Source organism: Enoplosus armatus, chromosome 17, assembly GCF_043641665.1.
Source record: "Enoplosus armatus isolate fEnoArm2 chromosome 17, fEnoArm2.hap1, whole genome shotgun sequence".
In the NCBI taxonomy this organism is placed as follows: Eukaryota; Metazoa; Chordata; class Actinopteri; order Centrarchiformes; family Enoplosidae; genus Enoplosus; species Enoplosus armatus.
Window position 1 is genome coordinate 22,017,099 of NC_092196.1, and position 12,888 is coordinate 22,029,986.

Below are 12,888 nucleotides of genomic sequence, written 5' to 3' on the forward strand. Positions count from 1 at the left end.
CTCTGGATCAAGAGTGGGCTTTTTAAGAAGAGGTTTAATTACAGCTACTTTAAAGGACTGTGGTACGTAGCCTGTTAATAAAGACAGATTGATCATGTCTAGTAAAGAAGTGCTGACTAAAGGTAAAACCTCTTTAAGCAGCCAAGTTGGGATGGGGTCTAAGAGACAAGTTGATGGCTTAAATGAAGAAATGGTTTTAGTAATTTGGTGAAGGTCAATGGGAGAAAAGCAATCTAAATATACATCAGGTTTTACAGCTGTTTCTGAGATTCCTGTGTTTGAAGGTAAGGTACCACCTGAAGACAGGAGGTGATCAATTCTGTCTCTATTAGTTAGAATTTTATCATTTAAGAAGCTCATGAAGTCATTACTGCCGAGGGTTATAGGAATACATGGCTCCATAGAGCTGTGATTCTCTGTCAGCCTGGCAACAGTGCTGAAGAGAAACCTGGGGTTGTTCTTGTTCTATTAATGATGAGTAATATGCTGCTCTGGCTTTACAGAGGGCCTTCCTGTCTATTCCTATATTCTAAGACTATCTTGCCAAATTAAACGTGATTCCTCCAGTTTGGTGGAGCGCCATTTCCTTTCAAGTTTCTGCGCTGTTTGCTTTAATTTGCGGGTTTAGGTGTTATACCATGGAGTTGACTTTCTTTGTTTTATTATCTTCTTTTTTAGAGGGGCAATAGAGTCTAGTGTCAGTCGCATTGAGCCTGAGGTTAGCAGACAGAAGCCCATCGAATCCAATAATGAGATAAACGCAGCACCAAGGCTATCCTTATCAACGTCCACGTGAATATTAAAATCACCTACGATAATGAGTTTGTCTGTTTTAAAGACTAAACCTGATAAAAACTCTGAGAATTCAGATAAAAATTCAGAGTATGGACCTGGAGTGTGGTACACTATAACAAATAAAACTGGCTTCAATGTTTTCCAGATTGGGAGTGAGAGACTCAGAACAAGGCTTTCCAATGAGTTATAATGCAGTTTAGGTCTAGAGTTCATCAACAGGCTTGAATCAAAGATGAGTGGGGAGAACCTGTTGAACTGGTTGGTGGTGAACTGTGGACTTCTGCTTAGGGCTATGCATCCTTCGGACAGTCACCCAGCCTCCCTGGCTTCCTGGCTGCTCGGGAGCTGCCAGGGGATGGCTAGCAGGATCTACATTAGGTCGGTCTGCTTTGGCTACTGGGGGCTGGCTAGCTACAGCAACTAAAGATTGCGTTTCCATGCAATTGAACAGACCTACCTGTTACACATGTGGTTAGTTACCTGTGTGTGTGTGCGTGTGTGTGTATGTTACAGGAGCATTCGCTGTCTGAGGAATATCATCCACTGGAATCTGATCTCAGCGTTCATCCTGAGGAACGCCACCTGGTTCATTGTCCAGTTAACAATGACCTCTGCTGTTACTGAGAGCAACCAGGTGACCACACACACACCCACTGACAGACTCAGTGTCCCTGACAACAGTCACCACGCCATGTCATGTCTTTAAATCATGACATCACGCTGACATCACACTGTACGGGAAAGTAGATCCGGCTCATCAGTTCAAATAGTAGAACTGTCAGAGTTTTGGATGTTCTAACTAAAGAAATCCAAAACCAAGGAACAAGGATTTATTTATACATTTAAAAAATAAACAATAACATTTCACAGATGAGAAGTTAGTTCAGAATATTTCACTGTTATGAACGTGTTGAATTTGATATATCACAATAAGTAATCCCTCTTTGAAGCTAATTTAGAGTTAACTGACTGTCTTGATGCTAAGTACTAATATCATTTTTAGCATCTTACTGATATATTAACCTATAGGTTAATATATCAGTAAGATGCTGAAAATGATATTTATCAGTCAGCTCTTTCACTTTATGTATTATTGTGTTGTAAATCCTAATTATCTACTTTAAAGTGTTTGTTTACAACTGTTTCATGGCGCTAACGGGACAAACAGTAACATAGCTAACTGTTGCACTGTTACACAACCCCGCTGATACACTTTATATCTAGTATTTGTAAATAATGTGTGACTATATGAATATTTCACTATAAATTGAATTAAAAACAGAATTGTGAACCTTTTTTTACTTCATCTTTTTTACTTAAAGAGGACCTATTAGGCTTTTCCTTATTGTCTGTCATATATATAATGTTACAATGTCAGATATTCATATTAAATGTTGCCAAAGTTGCCAAATAATGAGGTAAATGTATGTAAAAGTAATCCCTGTGAGTCAAAAGCTCAGGCTTTAGACTGCCCTGAACGCTCCGTTTCAGTTTTTTCAACTGCCGTGTCTATCTGATGTCAGATAGGCACGGATGTCCTTCTGTGGTATCTCTGCTCCAGGCACAGACGAGATGTTTATGTTTATGTCAGCATTGCTTAGTAACGTTAGGTTTACAGTTTGCCTTTGGAAATTCTTCCAAAGACTTCCAGAACTTGGCTGGCCAATCACAAGAAAGTGGGCTTTTAGAAAGGGAGGCCTTGAAGAGACAGGAGCTCAAACGGCTTCTTTCAGACAGAGGGTGAACTGAAGGGCTGCATGAAGGGCCACAATAAGATGAAAAAGGACTTGAAATGTGAATCATGTAAAGCTACTCTAGTGGAATCACAAAATGAAAATATAGAGCTGGAAATTAGCATAATAGGTCCCCTTTGACGCTAGTGTTTGTTGTAATTGTTTCTTTTTTATTAATTATTTCTAAAATTAAAAACAAAATTATATAATGGCAGCCATTTAACAATGCAGTAAGAAAAACAATATAAATATAAAAGAATATATTTGAAAACTATTTATGTATTTTTAAATATCCTATATCCTGTGCATAAATCTGTATCATCTCCTCCTCCCCTCCTCCACCTCCTCCTCCCCTCCTCAGGTGTGGTGCAGGTTGGTAACAGCAGGTTATAATTATTTCCATGTGACAAACTTCTTCTGGATGTTTGGTGAAGGCTGTTATCTCCACACGGCTGTCGTTCTCACCTACTCCACTGACAAACTGAGAAAGTGGATGTTCATTTGCATCGGCTGGGGTCAGTTTATCTGCCTGACCACGTGTACCTGTCTACACCTTCACCTGTCTGTCCACGTGTACCTGTCTACAGCTTCACCTGTCTGTCTGTTTGTTTACAGGTATTCCTTTTCCCATTATAGTGGCCTGGGCTTTCGGGAAGCTTTACTACGACAATGAGAAGTAAGTCACATGATCAGAATGACAAAGAAGGAACAGGAAGTATAATGTTGCCATGGAGTCAATGAGTTACACTGTAGGTTATACTGAGGTTAACTTAAGCGCTGTCTATTTTCAGTTTGTATTTGTTCACATTTAGTCAAATAGTCTCAATTAAAAACAGCTGAATCAGCTGTTAGCAGCCCCTGTTTGACAACCATCACTGATCACTGAGACACTGAAGGAAACTTAAAAACATGATTCTCAGGCAGGTTCTGCAGCGTCTTTTTTGTCTGATTTCTAAGTGGATTTATGGAGGTTTATTCTCAACATCAAAGATAATGATATCCTCGGGAAGTGTAAGTCAAAAGGTGTTTCATGTCTGCATGTTATGATTCTGAGAAGGAGTGAGTCTCTATAAGGGTTTTAAAATGTCACTGCTGCGGCTCCAACTGCTGATAAACTACAATACAACACCTGTATGCGCCTGTATGCATGCTCCCTTTCACCTCACACAATATCACAATATCTGGTGATTGTGTTTTGATTTACAGGTGCTGGTTTGGAAAGAGGGCAGGGGTTTATACAGACTACATCTACCAAGGCCCCATGATCCTGGTCCTATTGGTAAGAACACAGTCAGTCCACCTTAAATAATGTCAATGTGACTTTCTACTGATGTCTTAAAGAAAATAATCTTTACAACAGACGGATGAGACGTGTCAGTTTTGTTATTCTTCTTGTTTCTTTGAAAAACTCTGAGCTTCTGTTCAGCAAGGAGCTGTAGCACATAACAACAGTTTTATGTCACTAGTAGTAACCTCTGTGAATGTATGCTAATATAGGAGAGGTACAAACTGCAGCTAACTGTTTTAGCATTTATTATACAAAAATATCAACATACTTTACTGTTTCATATGAACAGTAAATGATACAATACGAGCATCGTCCATCAAACTGACTGTAGAAAGCTGCTGCCTATTAAACTTCACAAAGAGACGTATGAAACTTTTTTTTTTTTTTTTTACCAACATTCTTTTTGATTTTTACAACTTAACAAAAAAAAACAATTACATATTAAACAAAACAAACCAATTTCCCCCCACCCCCCCATATTATTCCAGTTCTTGGTTGGGTATCAGTTCAGTGAGTTATACTCTATTCTATTCCGTTTTATAGAAAAAAAACCCAAAACACATTTCTGTTGTATTGGTCACTGCGGAGGGCCACCATCTACTCGACCCCAGGCACTTCCATCATATGCGTCAAGTCTGTTCCCGTTATGTAGTATATGAAGGGGTCCCAGATCTGATGGAAATTATGTTGTTGATGTTTTATTGTATAAGTAATTTTCTCTAAAGGGAGAGTTGTAGATAGCTCGGACAACCATCTGCTTACTCTTGGTCTTCTGATGTTTTTCCATGAGAGGGCTATTACTCTTTTTGCCAATAATATGCTTAAATCTACAAATATTCGTTGATTCTTTTTAATTTTCAAATTATTTGGGTATAAACCTAATATAAACAGCTGTGGGACTAAGGGTACTTGAATCTGTAAAATGTCTTGAATGCATTGTTTCACTTCTTGCCAGAATTTTTGTATTTCAGTACACTGCCAAATACAATGGAAAAGTGTACCCTTTCCCTTCTCACATTTGGTACAGATATCGGGTATGGCTCTATTATATCTGTTGAGTTTTTCCGGGGTTATATACGTTCGCATCAACCAGTTATATTGCAGTAACTTCAGACGAGTATTAGTAGTTCTCGATTGTGCTTTAGTACATGCCTCCTCCCACTCTTCCATTGAGATGTCTTCATGTAAGTCCTCTCTCCATGCCTCCAGCCTCTCCACGGATGACTCTGTACATCCATCTACCAGGCACTGATATATTTTGGAAACATAAACAATTCATGGTCATTAATTTTTCTATGATAGACAGTGAGGGGATGCATAAAGTTTGATTTTGTTGTGTTCTAATGAAGCTTCTCAGCTGCAGGTATTTAAAGAAGTGTTTACGGGGTATGTTAAATTTATCAACTATTTCTTCAAATGTCATCAGCTCCTTTTGCGGGTTGTAAAGATCTCCTATTTTTCCCAACCCCTTTGTAGCCCAAGATTTAAATCCCTCATCTGCTTTTCCTGGAGAGAAGGAGTCATTTCTCCATATTGGACTGAAGACAGATTCAGATACTTTTTAACTTGGTGCCACACTACAATCATGTTTCTCACTATAGGGTTTTTTGTATTCTTTTTAAGATTTTTGACATTTGCTGAGTACAAATAAATAGGGAGGGGTAGACTTAGCTGGAGTTCCTCCATCTCCTTCCAGAGAGGAGCATCTCTGTCTGTGGAGTAGAACAACAATGTTCTTAACTGTGCTGCCCAATAGTACCAAAGTGGAGTGGGACATTTAAGCCCCCCTCTGTCATAAGGCGAGTACAATAGTGACAGTCGTGTTCGGGAACGTCTATTATTCCACAAAAATCTAACAAACAGTCTTTTTAGTTGGGTGAACAGGTTACTTGGAGGAGGAAGTGGAAGATTTTGAAACAAATACAATAGTTTAGGCAGTATATTCATCTTAAGGACATTTATTTTCCCTATTAGTGACATTGGTATGGGTGTCCACCTATCCAGTAGTTTTCAGTAGGTTCGTAATTACTGGCTACCATATCTTTAAGTCGTGGGACAATTTGAATGCCCAGATATGTGAAGCAATCTACTATTTTAAATTGAGTGACTATTTCAGGAGGACTTTTACTTTCTAATTGATTTAGGAACATTATTGATGATTTAGATTTGTTCAACTTATAGCCTGAGATTCTCCCAAATATGTTAATGAGTCAGGAATAGATTTTTCCATATTTCTAAGAAATATTATTACATCATCCTCAAATAGGGCCAGGCGATGTTCCTGTTGTCCAATTGATATACCTGTTATGTTTTGATGTGTTCTTACAGCTATTGCCAGTGGTTCTATAGCCATAATAAACAGCAGGGGAGATAAGGGATCTCCTTGTCTACATCCTCTTTGTATCTTAATGGTTTTGGAGATATTACGGTTAGTCATAATTTCAGCATATGGTTCTGTATAAAGTAGTTTTATCCATTTATTAAAGTTTTCTCCGAAACCAAAACGTGTAAGGATCTCAAATAAATAGGGCCATTCAACTCTGTCAAAGGCTTTTTCAGCATCCAAAGACAGCAATGCTGTATCTACTGTCCCTTTTCCCTCATATAGTAGAAGTTTCCTAACATTATGGAAGCCTTGCCTACCTTGGACAAAACCGTTCTGATCTTTGTCTACAATGTTTGGAATTATTTTCTCAAGCCTCCTGGCTAGTATTTTACTCAAAATTTTTAAGTCTACATTTAAGAGACTGATTGGCCTACGATTTTCACATTTATTGTTTGGTTTGCCCGGTTTTGGTAGCAAAGTGATTAGTGCTCCTCTTCAAGATGTTGGAAGGATTCCATTATGAAAAGATTCCCCAAAGATTTCTTATAGTGGTAGCATCAGTCTATGTTTGAACATTTTATAAACCTCAATGGGTATCCCATCAGGCCCAGGGGTTTCCCCTCCTTTGATACTATCAATGGCTACCGATAATTCCCCTAAAGTTATATCTTTCTCTAATTCTTCTTTGATTGCTTCTGATATCCTAGGAATGTGAATATTGTCCAAAAAATAATTCAATTCAGATGTATTGGGGTCTATTTCTGAGCCATAAAGCCTTTCATAAAATTTCTTAAAGGCTTCATTTATTTCAATTGGGTCTACAATGTTTTCATTATTATCGTTTTGTAGTGAAGTAATGTCTTTCATTCTGTAGTTGTTTGATACGCCATGCCAGCACTCTGCCAGGTTTTTCACCTTGATCATAGAATGTCTGTTTAAGTCGTAGTAAACTTGACACTGCTTTCATTGCAGATATATCGTTATATTGTGTTCTTAGCAGAAGTAGTTCTTGGTGAGTATCCCAAGAGCCTGACTGGTAGTAATTTCTTTATTTTTGTTTCCAATGATTTTGCTTTCTTATACATTTCTTTGGCTTTAGAGCTAGTAATGTTAATTATCAGTCCCCTAATAAAGGCTTTAAATGCCTCCCATCTGATACTTCTTGAGGTTTCTGTTGTGTTTGTTTCAAAATAGTATTTGATTTGTTCTTCTAGAAAGGTAACAAAGCCTGTATCAGTCATCCATTTTGTTTTGAATCTCCATTTGGGAATATCACTCATCAATTTGGAATCATGGTAGACTAAAGAATTTGGGGCATGATCTGACAGGAGTATGGGGTCGTAAAAGACCTGTTTTATTTTACATTTTAGTAGTGCTGAAACCAGAAAGAAGTCTATACGTGAATATGACTGATGTGTACTGGAGTAACATGAATATTTTTTATCATTGGGGTTCTCTTCCCTCCAAACATCGATTAGGTTCATGTCTTTCATGAAATGCTGAATTACGTTCCTACTTCTCGGATGTGATTTGTCCACTCCTGAGCTTTTGTCCCTCTGCGGGTCTAAAGTGCAATTAAAATTGCCTGCCATAATACAAGTACCAGACAAAGACGCAATAGAAAGAAATAGGTTTTGGAAAAATTTAGGTTCGTCTGTATTTGGAGCATAAATATTTATCAGAATTAATTGTTCCCTGAGAATACTCCCCTGAATAATCAGGTAGCGTCCTGCTTTGTCTTTGATAACTTTGTGAATCTGTAGCGGAATGGAATCATGAACCAAAGTCATGACACCCCTTGCCTGAGAGGTAAAGGGGGCTGACAGAATTTTTCCCTTCCACCTCCTCCTCACTTTTTGCTCATCGTCATACATTAGGTGGGTTTCTTGAAGGAATACTATTTTAGACTGTAATACTTTAATCCTGTTTATAACTTGTTTGACCTTTTTTATTTTTTGTAGTCCTCTGCAGTTCCAGGATGTAATTTTAACCTTCAGTTCAACAGACATATGAACAAGTAATTTTGAACTTCCCCAACACTTTGAGTAATTTCCAACCAGACAAAAAGAAAATAGAACAAAAACAAAATACAAAGTTATTTCCCTCTAGCATTATCAATACACCTGAATATTCCCCAGTCAGGTGCTCCACCACCTTCTAATACTGGACCTCCAGAAAGCAAAGAGCTGATCCACACAGCGTGAGGATCAGTATAGCTAGCTGATGTAAAAAGAAAAACAAAATAAGCCTAACTACTCTGCTACTATAATCCAGACAGTTTTTAAACAATCCAACAGGTGAAAATGGCACCTATATTTACTTAATTAAGATAATGCATATTAAACCAGTGAACTGTTTATTATCTATAGACGGGGGAGGGAAAGAAATCAGAACTTAATGTAACAAATTAAATAACTTTCACTCTGCACTCCACTCCGGTCTCCACAAGCGTCAGGATATCAGAGTAATGTTCCTTTAACAGTTTTTAAGTGATGTTTCTTACTGTGTCATCCGTTTATTAATACTTCAGTCCGGTTGTTTATCCGACTGGATCTTCTTGATGAAGTGTTCGGCTTCGTCGGCGCTGTTGAAGATGTGTGAGCGGTCCTTGTAGGTCACTATGAGTCGGGCAGGATGGATCATGCCGTACCGGAGCCCCAGTGATCGGAGTCGCCGCCGTGCCTCCTCGAACTCTTTCAACTTCTTGTGCATCTCCGCCGCCATGTCCTGGTAAAACCTCACCGGTTGGTTCTTATAGAGGATCTGCCGCTTCGCCCTGGCTGCTCTCATCACCGCTTCTCTGTCTCTGTAGTTCAGGAACTTCATTATAAGGGTCCTAGACGCGGAGTTTGTTTTATGTGCTCTTCTTGGTCCGAGCCTGTGTGCTCTTTCCACCGTGAATTTTCCCCGGTGCGGCGCCAACTCCAGTGCCTCCGGTATCCAGCTCTCCAGGAAGCCACAGGTAGATTAGCAAGTCGTATGTTGGAGCGACGTGACCGAGCCTCCAGGTCCAGTATTTTTCCTTCCAGGTCTTTATTTTTCCCCTCTAGGTTTTCCACCTCAGTTACCTCGTCCTCTGTTGTTGAGATTCTCATTTCTGCCTGTGTGACGCTTTCTGAACAGTCTGTAATGTCTTTCCTTACATTTTAAGTCGCAGTGAGAATGCCGTCAAATTTAGATGAAAACTCGGACTTCATGTTGTTAATAGCTGCCAGTATTACTGTCAACGTGGTACCGGACTCCTCAGTTGCAGTAGTGTTATCCCCCTCCGACTGTTTCTCGGCGCTAGCATTAGCATTGGCGCCAGCGTCAGTGTTAGCTTCCATGGCTTCATTGTTAGTGGTTAACTTGGACTTGACACTCGGTGTTGTAAAACCCTCGAGGCTAGACTGGAGTGCCCGGCCGCGACCCGTCCTCCTTTGTGACATCGGTACTTTCCTCAACGCTGATGTTGCAGTTAGGCCGAACGTCACCCCCGAAACAAGCTTTTTAGAAAGGATTTGGTGGTTCTAGTAGCAGAGCAGACTTACACGCGTCCTGTCAGCAAGCCGCCATAACCGGAAGCGATGTCTCCTCAACCCACAATTTATTTTTATGTTTTCCAGCTAAGAGCAGCTCCTTTTGTACATTGCATTGTGGGAGAATAGTGTCCATCAACAGCACAATCAAAAGTCCACCATTTATTGGAATAACTTTATTTAGTCACTTTTACAGTGTGTCAGCATCAGTCTTTATCACCTCTTCTCCACAGATTAACTTTGTCTTCCTGTTCAACATTGTTCGGATCCTGATGACCAAATTGAGGGCGTCGACCACCTCAGAGACCATCCAGTACAGGTAAGAGCCACAACACCGGAAGCACCTTTAAAACAGGTGAACAAACACAATGTACAACCACTAACCCAGGAGTGTGTATCTGGGCAGGTGAACCAGACTCATGTTATCTCCAGCTGCATGATAATAAAACCTTTCTAGGATGATGTATGCATCACAAGAATAGACTTTATGGGATATAGCACCATTACAAACCACTGTCCTGTGATGTACCTTTGGAACATGGAGGAGGTTATACAGATAAAGAGACAGATACCTGAAACTATTTAGCTTGGAGAAAAATATTTGGAAAAATATATGAAATATTATCAAAGAAATTAGGTTACCAGTGAGAATGTGTGTGTAAATGCAAATTGTTTTTACATATTTGTATTATGTGTTATATATGTATTGTGTGTTATATTCATGCCCGTGTCCTATGTTTGACCTGCTGCGAGACAAATTTCCTTGGGGACAATAAAGTTAAAGTAAAGTAAAGTAAAATCCTGCAGTTGATTCCACCTGTTGTGTTTTCCTCTCTGTCGTAGTCTTTCCTGCACTCTTTCTGATAATATCCTGTTGTTTTGTTCGTGTAGGAAGGCGGTGAAGGCGACGCTGGTGCTGCTGCCTCTGTTAGGAATCACCTACATGTTGTTCTTTGTGAATCCTGGAGGAGAAGACGAAGTGGCTCAGATCGTCTTCATCTACTTTAACTCCATACTGGAGTCCTTCCAGGTTCATCTGATCTCTGTTGACCTTTACAAACCAGGGCTGTATTCAAACCACCTACTATACTAGCAGTACGTACCTATTTGGCCAAAATGTAGCATGCAGACTGCATTTGTTGGTAGTATGTAGTAGGCAGTTCTGTATACAGCCCAGATTTAGGATAAACTGGCACTAAAACTTAAACTGAGTCTAAATTAAGCTAATGAGCAACAGTGGCCTACATTATTAGCACTGTTGGCAGCTAACGCTCTTCCTCTGTCTGTCTCTACAGGGTTTTTTTGTTTCAGTTTTCTACTGTTTTCTCAACAGTGAGGTAATTTATTCTATTGTTTTCTTTTATTGATCTCTCAGCCTGCAATGTTCTTTACTCTACACTGTCTGTGTGTACCTGTCTATGTATCTTTACCTGTCTGTCTGTCTGTGTGCAGGTGCGGTCTGCGGTCAGGAAGCGTTGGATTCGTTGGCAGGACCGCCACTCCTTCCGGAGCCGGGTGGTGCGTGCCACGTCACTGCCCACCTCCCCGAGCAGAGTCTCCTTCCACAGCATCAAACAGTCCTCCAACCTCTGACCTCTGACAGACAGACTGAGTCTCTGTTGGACCTGAACTCATCCAACTACAATCAGTGATGTAATTCCAGTCAGCCAATCAGAGGCTTTATTCTGCGTTGGGACCTAATTCAACCAGCCAGTTGATCAGAGGAGTGTGGAGCCCATGAGACAGGGTTAGGGAGAGATCTGTCAGTCAGGACTCTGTATGGCCCCGCCCATCTTCATGTACTGACCAGTTACTGGACTTGACCAATCAGCTGCTTCCACAGGGTCACAGACAACATGTGTGACATCAGGCAGCTGGTGTGTGTTCATGTTCTATAATCAAAAGTTTATTTATTCATTGATAAGTGTGTTACTGATGAGCTATAAGTGTCTATATTGTAATATTGAACACCAGCTTTCTCCTATTTAACAGAGCTAACAACACACACACACACACACACACACACTCACACACACAAGATGGTAGTAATTATCTCAAAGAGACAGTCGAGTCTTCAGCTGCAGCAGAACTCTGGATGAAGTCGTTCAGCACCGATCAGAGCATCTCAGAAAAAAGAAACTTTAAAAGACTTGGGTTAGAATTTATGGGAAATTTTTCTTTTTGAAATATTCTTCAACACGACAACAACAAGAGACTGGATTTACACTAAAATACGTCATCCGTCCTCTTCACTTCTCTTCCAGTTACTGTAACTAACCAACTCATATCAGAAGTAAACCAACGGAACTTGAGAGTTTAGTTGCAGAGTGTGGAAATGAAAGGCCTCACATGTGTGTTACAAAATCCAGAGAGCTGAGCTTCCACAGGGGGGCGCTCTAACAAACTCAAAATGTGAAGTCTCATTGGGTTCCTCTGATTTTAGTATTTCAAGATAAACTCACTGGTTTTGTTCTGGTTCACTAAAAAACAAACGCCAACTGTACTTCAGGGGGCACTATAACAAACTCACAGATTATAACAAACTCACAGAATATAACAAACTCAGATTATAACAAACTCACAGAATATAACAAACTCAGATTATAACAAACTCACAGATTATAACAAACTCAATTGATAACAAACTCACAGATTATAACAAACTCATATTATAGCAAACTCAGATTATAACAAACTCAAATTATAACAAACAGAATCAGAATCAGAAACTGTTTATTGCCAAGTAACATACATTACAAGGAATTTGCTGTGGTCTGAAGGTGCTATTGTTTCTATAACAAATAAGTAGAATATAAAAGGTAAAATAAGAATAAAAATAAGATAAATAACAAATAAAGAATATAACAAACTCAGATTATAACAAACTCAATTGATAACAAACTCACAGATTATAACAAACTCATAGCAAACTCAGATTGTAACAAACTCAAATTATAACAAACTCACAGAATATAACAAACAGATTATAACAAACTCAAATTATAACAAACTCATAGCAAACTCTCAGATTATAACAAACTCAAATTATACCAAACTCATATTATAGCAAACTCTCAGATTATAACAAACTCAAATTATAAAAAACTCACAGAATATAACAAACAGATTATAACAAACTCAAATTATAACAAACTCATAGCAAACTCTCAGATTATAACAAACTCAAATTATAACAAACTCAGATTATAGCAAACTCACAGATTATAA

At 39.1% G+C, this 12,888-nt stretch overlaps 1 protein-coding gene across 1 annotated transcript in view; it reads left to right on the plus strand.

Annotated features, from left to right (window-relative positions):
• Window positions 1-11,253, plus strand: part of crhr1 (corticotropin releasing hormone receptor 1) — a 34,998-nt gene extending 23,745 nt beyond the window's left edge. The window contains exons 9-16 of the mRNA XM_070923725.1: window positions 1,309-1,429; window positions 2,890-3,043; window positions 3,144-3,204; window positions 3,735-3,807; window positions 9,894-9,979; window positions 10,552-10,690; window positions 10,956-10,997; window positions 11,113-11,253. Coding sequence (XP_070779826.1) covers window positions 1,309-1,429; window positions 2,890-3,043; window positions 3,144-3,204; window positions 3,735-3,807; window positions 9,894-9,979; window positions 10,552-10,690; window positions 10,956-10,997; window positions 11,113-11,253 — 817 coding nt within the window. The remainder of the gene's footprint in view (window positions 1-1,308; window positions 1,430-2,889; window positions 3,044-3,143; window positions 3,205-3,734; window positions 3,808-9,893; window positions 9,980-10,551; window positions 10,691-10,955; window positions 10,998-11,112) is intronic.
• Window positions 11,254-12,888: the final 1,635 nt, after the last annotated feature.